Source organism: Taudactylus pleione, unplaced genomic scaffold (genome assembly GCF_031769625.1).
Source record: "Taudactylus pleione unplaced genomic scaffold, aTauple2 ptg001020l, whole genome shotgun sequence".
In the NCBI taxonomy this organism is placed as follows: Eukaryota; Metazoa; Chordata; class Amphibia; order Anura; family Myobatrachidae; genus Taudactylus; species Taudactylus pleione.
This window is the reverse complement of record NW_028285421.1, coordinates 1443826-1457683: the sequence shown is the minus strand read 5'-3', so window position 1 is coordinate 1457683 and position 13858 is coordinate 1443826. Positions and strand designations below refer to the sequence as shown.

The 13858-nt window shown below is 42.1% G+C and overlaps 1 protein-coding gene across 1 annotated transcript in view; it reads left to right on the top strand.

Moving 5' to 3' along the window:
* The window catches only part of LOC148454263 (transient receptor potential cation channel subfamily M member 2-like), a 188307-nt gene that overhangs the window by 53896 nt on the left and 120553 nt on the right, over positions 1–13858 (top strand). Inside the window, exons 4-5 of the mRNA XM_088461126.1 lie at positions 132–312; positions 9939–10000. Of these exons, the coding sequence (XP_088317252.1) occupies positions 132–312; positions 9939–10000 (243 nt within the window). The remainder of the gene's footprint in view (positions 1–131; positions 313–9938; positions 10001–13858) is intronic.

The following is a 13858-nucleotide window of genomic DNA, read 5'->3' as shown; positions in this document are numbered from 1 at the left end:
TCATTTTCCAGAATCTTTACACATGTCCCTTCCATAGTTTAGTGACCTACATCTCTCCCGGCAGTAACAGCATCACCGTGCAGTGTGGGTATAAATGTTTATTTCTACTTCTTATGTGTCAATCACTATAGGACAGATCTCCAGCTCTGTACCCCATGGATGAAGGATCTCAGAGGGATTTGTGCTGTCTGGATAACAACCACACACACTTTATTCTGGTGGATGATGGGACACACGGACGATATGATGTGGAAATTCCACTGCAAACTGCCCTGGAGACTTTTATCTCTCAACAACCAATACAGAAAGAAGGTGAGAAAGGAAAAATATTATCAGACAAGGCCCATGTAACTCCAGGCTCTAAATTGGGAAAGAGATTATATCATGAAGTTTTGGGCTGTTATTTCCATGTTAGGGTTTTAACAGAATACAGTATGTTATATCAGCTGTAACCTGTGATTATAGCAACTTAAATTAAGTATTATTATAGCAATTATTGATGGTCTTGCAATGGCGGTGGCAGAGAATATGTATTGCAAAGTGAGTGAGTGAAAAGCAGGGACCACTTAGGGGAGGTAACAGGGGGAGTGGTGACTCAGGCGTGTCACAACCATTTTGTGGGAGGATCAGACTGCGATTTTGATCCAATAAGTAATCAAAGTTGCTCTAGCATCTCACTTCTCATGATCATTCTGCGCAACCATACTGTTACTCAGAAGACTGATGATAATCGACTGATCTGGGCCCAATGCTGCATTTGTATTTGCTGTTACTATTATATGTGGAGCCTCTGATGGGAGTCACAATACAACGGCTGCAGCATTTCCATATTTTCGCACATCCACTGCATACAAATTCACAACAGTGGTGGCGTTAGTGTATATCTCTATATCAGACATATGATTGGAACACAATGACATGAATATTACATAAATACACGGAATGCACATAAACACAGTGATAACACTTATTACAGGGATATTGGGAGTAGCGGGTAAGATAGAGACTCACTATGGATTGTAGATGCCGGCAATGTTGGGGGGAGTAGGGAGCAGAGAGCATTCAATGGGCCTAGGGGCCTGATTCAGCACAGATTGCAACTGCTAATGAAGTTACTAATGCGTATGTAGTTTCCCTGCAGAAGGATGCTGCTCCAGTGCGATGGCAATGCCCTCTCAGCACTACATAAGGACGTCCACTTTACCATACGCACATCCGCAATACTTAGCAGAATAGTGAAGCCATTGTTAACTATCGGCCCCTCACGCACACTTGCACAAGGTCAGACCTCACCCAGAATTTGCTAACCCCAGCAACTGCACCAGATACTTGCAAAAGTGTTCAAGAATTGTTGAGCGACAGTAGGGAAGATCACGCTCGAAGGCTGACTTCCTCCATTTCAAATTTATGCTCTTAGCCTACAGTGCTGCCCTGTCCATCTCCAAACAAATAAATTTCAAGAACCTCATCTCCTCCCAGTCCTCAAATCCCCAGTGTCTCTTCACCACTTTCAACTCCCTCCTCCGCCCACCCCCTCCTCCTCTCCCATCCTCACTCTCTGCCCTTGACTTTGCCACCTACTATACATCTAAAATTGATTCCATATGTCAGGACATCATATCCAACCAGTAACCCCAGCTCTCTACCTCCTCCTTTTCTGGATCACTCCTCCCCATTTACTTTACCAACTCTAACATCCTTCTCCCCTGTATCTGGAGAGGAAGTCATGACACTCATCCGGTCCCCCCCCCTCTTACACCTCCCCCCTTGATCCTATCCCCTCACGCCTCGTCCGCTACCTCTCTCCTTCTGCCTGCTCCCATCTTGCCCACCTCCTTAACCTCTCCCTCTCATCAGGCACTATCCCTACTGCATTCAAGCACGCCCTGTCTCCACCATTCTTAAAACACCTACCCTTGATCCTAACATTCTCTCTAACTACCGACCCATCTCTATCCTCCCTTTTCCTTCCAAACTCCTTGAGCGTATTGTTTACAACCGCCTTACCACCTTTCTTTCCCCCCACTCCCTCCTTGACTCATATCAATCTGGCTTCCATTCTCTCCACTCCACTGAAACTGCCCTCATGAATGTCAGCAATGACATCCTTGCTGCCAAATCCAAGAGCCACTGCTCATTCTCCTTGACCTCTCTGCTGCATTTGACACTGCAGACCACCCTCTACTGCTGCAAATCCATCACTCCCTTTGTCTACATAACACTGCCCTCTCCTGGCTGACCTCCTACCTCTCTGACTGTTCCTTCTGTTTCCTCTCACAACTCCTCTTCCCCCCCACAGCCTCTTACAGTAGGTGTTCCCCAAGGTTCTGTTCTTGGACCTCTCCTATTCTCTCTCTATACATCCTCTCTAGGTAAACTCATCCACTCTTTTGACCTTCATTATCATCTCTATGTTGTTGATACTCAGATCTACCTTTCCTCACCTAATCTTTCCCCCTCTCTTCTGACTTGTATCTGTAACTGTCTCTCTGCTATCTGTTCCTGGATGTCCCAGCTATTTCTCAAACTTAATATGTTTAAGACTGCGCTGATTGTCTTCCCACCCTCCCACATTACATCATGTCCCACTATTTCTTTATCAATAGATGGCATAATTATCTCATCTAGTCCCAAAGTGCGTGGTCTTGGAGTCATGCTGGACTCTTCCCTCTCCTTTTAAACCACATATTCAGAACCTGTCACAGTCCTGTCATTTCCATCTCAAAAATATTTCCAAGATCAGACCCTTTTTCACCCAGGATGCCACCAAAACCCTCATACACTCACTGGTCATCTCCAGATTGGACTACTGTAACCTCCTCCTATCTGGCCTTCCCAAATCCCATCTCTCTCCTCTCCAGTCTGTGTACAATGCTGCTGCTCAGCTCATCTTCCTCTCCAAATGCTCTACATCTACCTCCCCTCTTTTACAAGCCCTCCACTGGCTCCCCTTCCCTTTCAGAACCCAATTCAAGGCTCTTACACTCACTTACAAAGCCCTCACCCATTCCTCTCCCTTTTTACATCTATGATCTCATCTCCCTTCACTCTTCTGTCCACCCTCTTCATTCACTTAATACACGCTGCCTTTCATGCCAATTGATTACTTCCTCTCACTCCTGCCTCCAAGATTTTTCCCGTGCTGCTCCCCACCTTTGGAATTCCCTCCCTCTCCCAATCAGACTCTCCACCTCTCTAAAATCATTCAAACGAGCTCTTAAAACCCACAACTTCATTAAAGCCTTCCAGCTCTCATCCTAACTTGCTGCTACATCTTCCTTCCTCCCTGCCTACCCCATCTGTGTCACTCCTGTTTGTCTGCTCCTCCCTTAAATAATTAAGCTCTTTTGAGCAGGGCCCTCTACCTTCTTGTGCTTCTCCCTACTGTAATTTAATTTATCTCTTACTCCCCACTAGGACAACCAACACCTGGGTGCTTATGTAGGTGTAATGGTTGCTTATATAGCAATGTTTATTATCCATGTCCTGCTTTGTATTGTAATGTATTGTAAGTCACTGGTTACTTATTTGTTTATGTACTTTGTAAGGTGCTGCGGAACACTTGTGGCATCATATAAATAAATGATATTAATAATAAAGTAGTGAAGTAATTAAATGAGAAGATCCACAATACTTCTAGAAGCAGCATTCCTGTGGGAAAGTTGATTTAGAGTAAACCAAGGGTTCCAAATTTGGACAAATTTGAATGGTTTGTTATGAAGATAAGCCATTTTCTTTTCCCTAGTGGATATATGCCATATTTTGTTGCAAGGAAGGAGGGTCTAGATGCTTCCAATGAGAAGCTATAAGACTAGCTTATATGATAGCTTATCTAAAGATGAAATGGGAAACCCCAGAAGAAAAGACCATGGATCTCTGGTAATTATTTGGTTGATCACTTTTCCTCGCTAGGGCTGACATCACATCCCAGAAAACCACAATTTTTGAGCAGGACCACCAAATATGAATGAAATTTCCTGTCTCTCCGCAGCCTTTCCAACAAAGCGGAGAGGTAGAACGGAACATCCTATTCAGTCTGGCGGGTACCATATACCAACCGTAATAAACCTTATAAGCTTAGACTTAGAGACCCTCTCTCAGATTATGGACCAAGAATCCTCCTCTGGTGGGACCCCCAAATCAACCTCCCATTACAATTCAAATTTTGGAATTGGAGATTCATTAGAGTGCAATAGTAGGGTTTATATGAAATCATGTCTGTCTTGATAGGATTATTTAAACAACATTGTTACAATAAAGTCATAGTATGAGAATGTATCAAACAGTGTAGAGATGTAACAAAGTGTCTCAATTGGAGATAAGTAAAAACATTTACAGTACATCTGGAAATGAAAACTTTATAACCTAGGCTAATACAAATGCCATTTTGACCATGTCTGCCACACACTTGATCCCTCTAGCAATCCAAGGTGCATTTAGAGAATCAGGCATACCAGGAGTGAACAAAGGGTTGCACCAAAAATGAGTAAGATGGGAAGGGATGGAAAGAAGTTTAAACTTGCGAGTACATAGATCGTATATAGTGCAAGTAAAGCCTATTACTGGGTGAGAAGAGACAGATATTGGACAAAGCTTTAAGGGGATCTCAAGCATAGAGGGAAAATAAATTATTTTTGTAAGCAGCGGTCTCTTATTCCACCCATCTCAAAGAGGTAGCAGGAGTAAACCATGCTACAGCCTGACTGAGATGTGTAGCCCAATAATACAACTTAATATCTGGAAATCCTCGACCCCCATTGAAAGTCTCTCTAAGCAAATTTAAAAAAACTGGTTCTAGCAATTTTTTTCTTCCACACTGCACGAACCATTTGTGAATCTGGGAGAAGACATTGTCCGGTATCTTAATTGGCAATGTCTGAAAAAAATGGAGAATCTGCGGCAGGAGATTCATTTTAATGGCTATTATTCTACCAACCAGGAGATAAAATAGGATTGCCATCTAAACAGGTCCAATTTTAAGGAAGAGATGATCTTAGGGTAATTAGCAGCTTACAGAGAGTTATAGGTACAAGTAATAAAAACTACTAAATATTTAATTTTATGTCTTCCAGGTAAAATTATAATTATATTTTAGAAGGTCTGGGTGAAAGCTATAAAAAGGGAGAAGCCTATGTTTTTGAATAGTTTATTTTAGAACCAGATAAAGTATCATAGCAGTTTAAAATATCAAACAAGTTGGGAAGCAACATCTGGGGAGAGAATAGAGTGAGGAGAACATCATCAGCAAATAAAGATATTTTAATTCACTTGAACCAATCTGGATTCCTTTAAAATCTAGGGAATGATGAATTTGGGCAGCCAAGGGTTCTATAACCAATGCAAAGATATGGGGCGATAAAGGACACCCTTTGTCGGGTTCCATCAGTAATAGAAAATAGGTTTGAAGCAACACCATTAAATAACACTCTAGCAGAGGGGGAGGCATATAAAGGCAGGACACCTTGGAGGAATAGGCCTTCAAAGCCAAATTGACAGAGCGTTTCAAACATAAGTGGCCAACTAATCCTATCCAATGCTTTCTCTGCATCTAGAAAAAGAAAGCAAAAGAGCAAGATTTTTGCAGGAATTAATGGTGTGTAAAAGACTAATGACCCATCTTGTGTTATCTCGGGCTTGTTGTCCAGGAAAAAAACCCACTTGATCAATATGAATTAATTGGGGCAAGACCAAATTTAAATGAGTTGCTAGGATTTTAGAATAAAACTTGACATCATTATTTAATAGTGAAATTGGCCTATAATGGGTACAATTAGTAGGATCTTTCCCCTCTTTGTGAATCACTATAATTCATGTATCAAGGGCTTGTGAGGAGAATGGAGCACCTTTTAAAATAATATTAAACAATGTAGATAGGTGTGAGGTAAGTACTGTTGTAAGCAATTTGCAATAGTTATTTTTTTTTCAGGTACGCAGAGCCAGGGAGCATCACTGCGGGTTGCAGCCTGTTCACATCCCTGAAAATGGGGACTCGGTTTTAAAGGTGTCCAAGAGTCGCGCTAGTGCTGCGGGCAATCATCTCACCGTGAATCAGGGAGATTGACTCTTGGTGTGGGTATCCTGTGGAGGTTTCTGTTTTACCAGACAGTGGACTTTTGGCTCCTTTCGTAGCAGGTCCTAAGTGGCAGATAGTTAGTTGGTATGTCCCCCTAGTGGTCTCCAACGCTAACGATTGTCTCTTCTACACATCGGAGAGCCGGGGACTACAGTTATAAAGTGACTAAAATCCTTTGTCTTATACTAATACATAGTTAAAAATAAGTATTAATGTAATAACATTAGAAAACCTTCTTCCATACAATATTTTAAAAATAATTCCACATTGTACCCTTATACATTTAAATTTGGTGCATATATTTATTCAATAAATTAATTATATATTTATTTAACTATTTATATATTCATTTAGTATTTTTAAAATAGTAAAATCACAATTATATTGAAATTTAGATTTCTTGTGCTCACCAACTTCTGCATTTACTGTTACTATTACAGTACATTAATTAATAACTACAGTCTATAAAGTGTGCTCCTTGAATTCTGCATTCCCAAATGCTCCCATTGACATTTTGATAAAGGAGTAACCTGTAAATTTTTTTATCATGCAGTGATCTTTGCCACATGCCATCTCAAGTGTGCAACACCTTTTAATGGGGCTTTCCCTCATTAGTATTATTTTATTATTATTACTTAAGGAATTTTATCTGCCATGCCCAGAAATAAGAAATTAATTAACTCTCAATGACCCACTTAAGATCCACCACTTTGTTGTGCCTCTGAAGGGAATCTGATATGGAAGAACCATCTGCTCCCTCAACTAAAGCAGACATTGATACCATTCTTGCTGAATTACGTAACTTTAGACAAGCCATTCACAATGAGGTCCATAAGGTGGTTTCAGGACTTCAATCTGTAATAGGTGATTTGGGAAACTGTGTAGATACCCTATAAAGAAAACAAGATGAACTTACTAGTTTCCAAAAGATGTCTGATCAAGATGTTACTCAGATTCGTCATGGTATACTCCTCCTCTCTGACAAACAGGAAGATCTTGATAATCATGGTAGAAGGAATAACTTCAGGATTCGTAACATCCCTGAATCTGTGGAGACTACCCATTTGGAAGATTATCTTCTCCGCCTCTTTCGCACTTTAGTTCCATCGATTCCAGATGACATGTTAATTGTAAACAGGGCTCATCGTGCTCTACATCCTCGCTCACAAGATGTCACACAACCAAGAGTTGTTGTTTTGTGGCTCCATTACTTTCAAATGAAAGATCAAATATATACATAAGCTCGCAAATTTCCACAAATTACATTTGAAGGAGCAAATCTCCTTATCTTTCAGGACTTGTCCCCTATTACTGTAGCAAAACGGAGAGAGCTGAAAGATGTTACTAAGACCCTAAGAGAACATGAGATTATATATAGATGGGGTTTCCCCTTCACAATGCAGGTCCGATCGGAGGGCAGAGTCCTTCCTGCAAAGTCACCAGATGAGGCACTGTGGATTCTTCAGACCTTGAATCTTCCGTATCCCAATGTTGCTCAACAAACTGCTTCTACTCCTCAACCAAGATGACCACCAAAAGAAGAATGGAACACAGTGAGATCAGTTTCCAAGGCTACTTCAATTACCTGATTTTTTTTCTATATGTTGCCAAGTGGCTCATTTTCCTTTATTGGTTGAATCTCTCCAGTGCTGTTTTCGGCTCAGATTCTTACTTTCTTCATATAATATAGTGCAATATATCTTTAGTATGTCTATAACACATAAATTCTATATTTGTTATTACTTATCTCCGTTTTATAATTTGTGCTTTTATAATTAATGGTTAATATGAAATAATATCCTGAATAATGATGTTGATTGTTCACACTTACTGTGTACAAGATCAAGATATTACTATTTTACATTAATTTGGTCCTCTTGTTTGTCAGAACAGTGTTTTTCCATGTTTATTTGCATTGTTATTACTAATATTTCTTGCCTCCTTAGCCCTTAACTTTATATTTCATGTTATTATTTATGTGATGGGTGTTTTTCCTGCACACTCAGGATCTCTAAATAGTTCCCAGCCTTTAATTCCTAGTTGGTACTTGCACCAATCACTGCCTAAATGTTCATTATGATCATCCTCTGACATTTTTGGCTTTTTAACCTACCCCTTCCATGGGTCCGATATGTTGGACAGGCTATATCTCTGATTCTCTCCTCCTTTCCTTGAATTTCCCCCTTGCCCGGGGTTAATTTATATATTTCTCTCACTCAGAGCTTTCTATCCTATTCTTTGGCTATTATTTACTATATTTCTTAATGGTCCTTTAAATAAGTTTCTATAAAAACTAAAGTCTTTAATATCCCCTGTAAAAGATCAACTTTCTTTTTGTCACGTAAGCAGATGAGATGAGACATTGTGTTTCTACAGGAGACTCACTTGTAAGGTGCTCATCACCCTGAACTTAAAGCTTAACTCTTTCCTAATGTCTACCAGGCTTGTGATCCTCAATGCAAAAAGAAAGGTCTCTATATTATTTGCTAGTCACCTTACCTTTGTTCCTGCTAATATTGTTCGAGACACAGAGGTGAGATTTTTAATTCTTATAGGTCTCCTTAATAACTTACCTTATACATTAGCAAATATTTATGTTCCTAATCAAAATCAATCTGTTCTTCTGCACATTGGACGAGCATATCTCTCTCTACACCGCAAGCGGAATGTGATTTTAGTGAGAGACTTCAACACTATTGTGGATGGCTATCTGGACAGGTCCAAACCCATTCCAAAATCCCTTCATAGAGTGTTCTCTATGAATTCAGCAGCTCTTATTTCACTCCTCACACGACAACTCTTGTTTGATGCATAGAGGGTTAGAGAACCCACAGCCAGATTACACTTTCTATTCTCCAATACATGATGTTTACACTTGGATCGACATGATCTTTTTAAGTGCTGGACCAGCCTAGACCATCTTGAATGTTTCAATGTTGCCTCGGACATGCTCTGGTCATGGTCCAATGAATGCAGATATTGTGGGACCTCAGACTAGTTGTGGTTTTCAACAATGGCGCCTCAGTGATAGGGTTCTTTTCATCCCCCAAAATAAAACTCATTTGGCTACTGAACTATGGCACTATTTTCACACTAATATGACTCCAATTGTGCTAATAAAACAAAGTAATTTGTGGGCATTTAATTAGTCTTAGCCCATTCTTAAAAATTAGAGCCCAACGAATAACTGATCTAACAGAGCAAATACATGTTCTAGATCTCACACATTATTCCTCAGGGTCTAGTGAAGACCTTTCTAAAATGACAACTATCCATGGAGAACTGAACTTTTTCCTCACAGATAAAGCAGAACATACTCTAAAATGGCTTAACAAGTCTTATTTTGAAAAAGGGTACAAAGCAGAAAGGTTACTTGCTTCTAAACTGTGGTAAAAAATCTCCCAAAAAATATACTCTCAGTTAAAAACTCTACAGGCCGCCAATAATCCCAAACAAATCACAGATGAATTTCTCTCTTTTACTCCAATTTATATACTTCATCTAGGTGCTCTACTCCACTACCAATGTTCTCAATTCGGCGATTCCTCACAAAATGTTACCTCCCTCATTTATCCTCTAAATCCTCTGAAACCCTTAGTGCTGATGTTACTGAAGACGAGATCAACCAGGCCATTAAAAGAATGAAATCTAAAAAAAGCTCCAGGCCACGATGGCCTCATTGTGGCCTATTGCAAAACATTTTCAACTATTCTTACCTCATTGTCTTTATTTTTAGTTGATAAGCTGGCTTAATAATATGTCATAAATGAATGGACACCTTATTGAATAATGTATGTGAGTGATAGAAGTCTGGTATGGGATTTTTCATTCTTAAAAAGATTAATTATTTAATTATGTATTTCAGGAACTGGCATAAAAATCCCTATTGTGTGTGTGGCGCTGAGTGGTGGCCTCGGAACCCTCAATGTGAGTATCACTAGATCCGTGTGCCCTTCCTTATATTGTATTTATGTCACTTTCTGTGTCTTCTTTATTAATGCTGGTTCTCTCAGCTGTCCTCAGCTGGTGCTGTCCCTACACTGTGTGCTGTAATCACTGGTCCTATCAGAGCTAACTCAGGGCCTGATTCATCAAGGATTGCTATAGCGATTATGCACACAGTCTGACTGTGAAGATATTGCAATCCTAATGCCATATGCACATCTGTAATCCTTAGCAAGACTGCAAAACCATCAGTAACATTGATACTATCGGAGCCTCATGCACACTTGCACAAGGTCTGACCTTAAACAGGAATTGATAACCTCATCACACACAGTCAAAGCCCAAGCTGCATATGGCATCGCAGTGGCTAATTTATGCATGCCCCTGCAATGGCATTCAAATGCACTGGCATGCCTGCTTTTCACTGACCATCCCCCCCATCACCATCCAAAATGGTACTTCCTGTCAATCACTCTGCAATGGGTCTGTGATGTATGTGATGGAGGGTTCCTGCCAGAGTGATGGGGGGTTCCTGCCAGAGTGAGGGGGGTTCCTGCCAGTTTGATGGGGGGTTCCTGCCAGAGTGATGGGGGGTTCCTGCCAGAGTGATGGGGGGTTCCTGCCAGCGTGATGGGGGGTTCCTGCCAGCGTGATGGAGGGTTCCTGCCAGCGTGATGGAGGGTTCCTGCCAGCATGATGGAGGGTTCCTGCCAGCGTGATGGAGGGTTCCTGCCAGCGTGATGGAGGGTTCCTGCCAGAGTGATGGGGGGTTCCTGCCAGAGTGATGGGGGGTTCCTGCCAGAGTGATGGGGGGTTCCTGCCAGAGTGATGGGAGGTTCCTGCCAGAGTGATGGGGGGTTCCTGCCAGTGTGATGGAGGGTTCCTGCCAGTGTGAAGGAGGGTTCCTGCCAGAGTGATGGGGGGTTCCTGCCAGAACGATGGAGTGTTCGTGCCAGAGTGATGGAGGGTTCCTGCCAGAGGCACTATCAGAGTAAATCACTACTGACCTGGCTGAGTTGTGTGTAAGAAGTAGATGCCAGGTCACCTGCCATAGAAAAAGAGATCAATGAGCTATTGAGGTATCCAGTCATACAAATGCCCCATGCTGTAGACTGTGTTGTTAAATAAAGGACTGGTTCCTTGGTATCCACTAGACACCATCCTTGTCCAGTTGGCAGTTTACCCTAGTGTTTCTCTATAGTGTAGTTATGGAAGAGACTTAGCTCATCATGGTTGAGGTTGCTAAACTGTTTGTCATGAATTAAGTAGTTAACAATCAGAAACTTTGAAGCTGTGACAATTTTGACAACAAGCTGACTATTCTGCCATTTGTTAGTGGTGGAGTGCACTACTGCACAGTCTCCAACAAAATAGTTCTTCAACGGGAAGTTTCATTACCTAACCAAGATGGCCTCTGGTAGTGTATCTCTGCATGTGTGACACCATCTTGCCACTGTGTATGAGCAACATGGTGGAGCATGGACACCCTCCTCTTAACACCAGGGACCAGTGTGATTACCCTACTGTATCCAGTTGTCCAGACCCTACACCACTATCCTACAGAGGAGAGATACTGGATGGTGAGCTCTCTGCACACCTGCTCTGCTACAGGCTCCACTCCATCCATAGTGTGTATTATAACAGTGCATGTGACTATGCAAACTATTACCAGTAATATAAAATAGTGACTGCTCAGACCAACCTAATGGTCTCTTACAGGTGCATAAAAATGAGGGGATTAATCTGGAGAAGTAAAAAGTGGAAACTATTCCCCCCATCACACCGTAATAGACCAGCAATAATAAGATTTAAATACTACATGGTAATATAAATCCAAAGATCTGTGTGGCATATATTTGCAAAGATCTATTTAAGAGTATCCAGTCTTTACGTCTACAGCAAAAAGATAGACCATGTTTAGGTAGACAATACAAGTTAAACAGGCAATAGGTTGACAGGGTCTGAAGGTCGACTAGTAAGAAGGTCAACAGGGACAAAAGGTTGATGGGGTCATTAGGTCGACACACAAATGGTCAACACATAAATTGTCGACACTGGTTTTTTTTATTCGGGGTTAGGCACTTACTTTAATGGTTAGGGTTAAGCACAAGGAGGGAGGGTTTAGGATTATGCACTTACTGGAGGGTTAGGGTTAGGCACTAGAAGGAACAGTTTGGGTTAGGCACCTACCACGATGGTTAGGGTTAGGCACCAGGAAGGAGGGTTAGGGTGAAGATTAGGGCAAGAAAACAAAAAAACATGTGTTGACCATTTCTGTGTTGACCTAATGACCTTATCAATCTTCTGTCCCTGTAGACCTTCTTACTAGTCAACCTTTAGTGTATCAACCTTAAGACCCTGTTGACCTTCAGACCTTGTTGACCTATTGCCTGTCTAACTTGTATTGTCTATCTAAACATTGTCTACCTTTTTATTGTAGACCTAGTGATCCACACCCATATTCAGTGGCGTAACAAGGGCAGGGCTGCCAGGACTCGTGTCCTGGGTGCCGAGGGACCGTCGGCACTGTGGGGGGCACTGCCGGCCATGGTACAGGCCTGTCCTAGTCAGTCAGTGTAGTGCAGACCATAGTGAGTGCGGTCGCACTACACTTTTACACACACATCGCCGCCAGTGCGGCGGCGATGTGTGTGTTTCAGCAGCCAATGAGAGTCATACAGACTCTAATTGGCTGCTGCTGTGCCCACTGCAAGAGTCAGGCTGTAGCTCACTCATGAGCTCTGCCTTCCGGCTCCTGCAGTGGGTGATGGGAGAGAGGTCATGACGTCTCTCCCATAGGACCAAGCGCGAGGACAGAGACTGAGGAGCATTGGCGGGCACGGCAGGAGTGGGGATTCAGGTAAGTGTTTGTTTTGTTTGTATTTGTGTGTGATCACTCCTGGGGGCCTGCATAAGGTGGACCACTACTGGGGGGGGCACTGTGTAAGGGGCAATAATGAAGACGTGCATAATGGGGACCACTAATGGGGGCTTGAATAACAGGAGCCACTACTGGGGGGGCATTGTGTAAGGGGCACTAATGGGGGCCTGCATAAGTGGGACCACTACTGGGGGTACTGTATAAAGGGCTCTACTGGGGGCACAGCATAGGGGGGACTGTATAAGGGGTACTACATTAAGGTGCATATATAATGGAAAGGAATGGTGCCAGAGTGAATAAAAAGGGGTGTGTCATGTTAACACGCCTCATTTTTCAGTGGCCACGCCCATTTTTTTTGGCACGCGCACATAGGGGGGGGGCTCGTTTTTTCAATTTGCCCTGTTATCCAAATAACCTAGTAATGCCACTGCCCATATTTAAGCATCACACACAGATATACAAGTGTTGTATATCAAATGAATCAGCACAGCCTCCTGGTGTCACATCACATTGTGGCTTACACATTTTTTCTGTAAAACGAGATTAAAAAAAGCAGAGTCTCACAGGACCAGGGGCACTGAGAGGGGCTGTTTGGTGTTACTGCAGCAAGGATGATTGAGGACAATCTCAGTACATTCTATGCTAAAGAGAGTCACACAGAGACAAGCTCAGTACATTCTATGCTAAAGAGAGTCACACAGGGAGACAAGCTCAGTACATTCTAAGCTAAAGAGAGTCACACAGGGAGACAAGCTCAGTACATTCTATGCTAAAGAGAGTCACACAGAGACAAGCTCAGTACATTCTATGCTAAAGAGAGTCACACAGGGAGACAAGCTCAGTACATTCTAAGCTAAAGAGAGTCACACAGGGAGACAAGCTCAGTACATTCTAAGCTAAAGGGAGTCACACAGAGACAAGCTCAGTACATTCTATGCTAAAGAGAGTCACACAGGGAG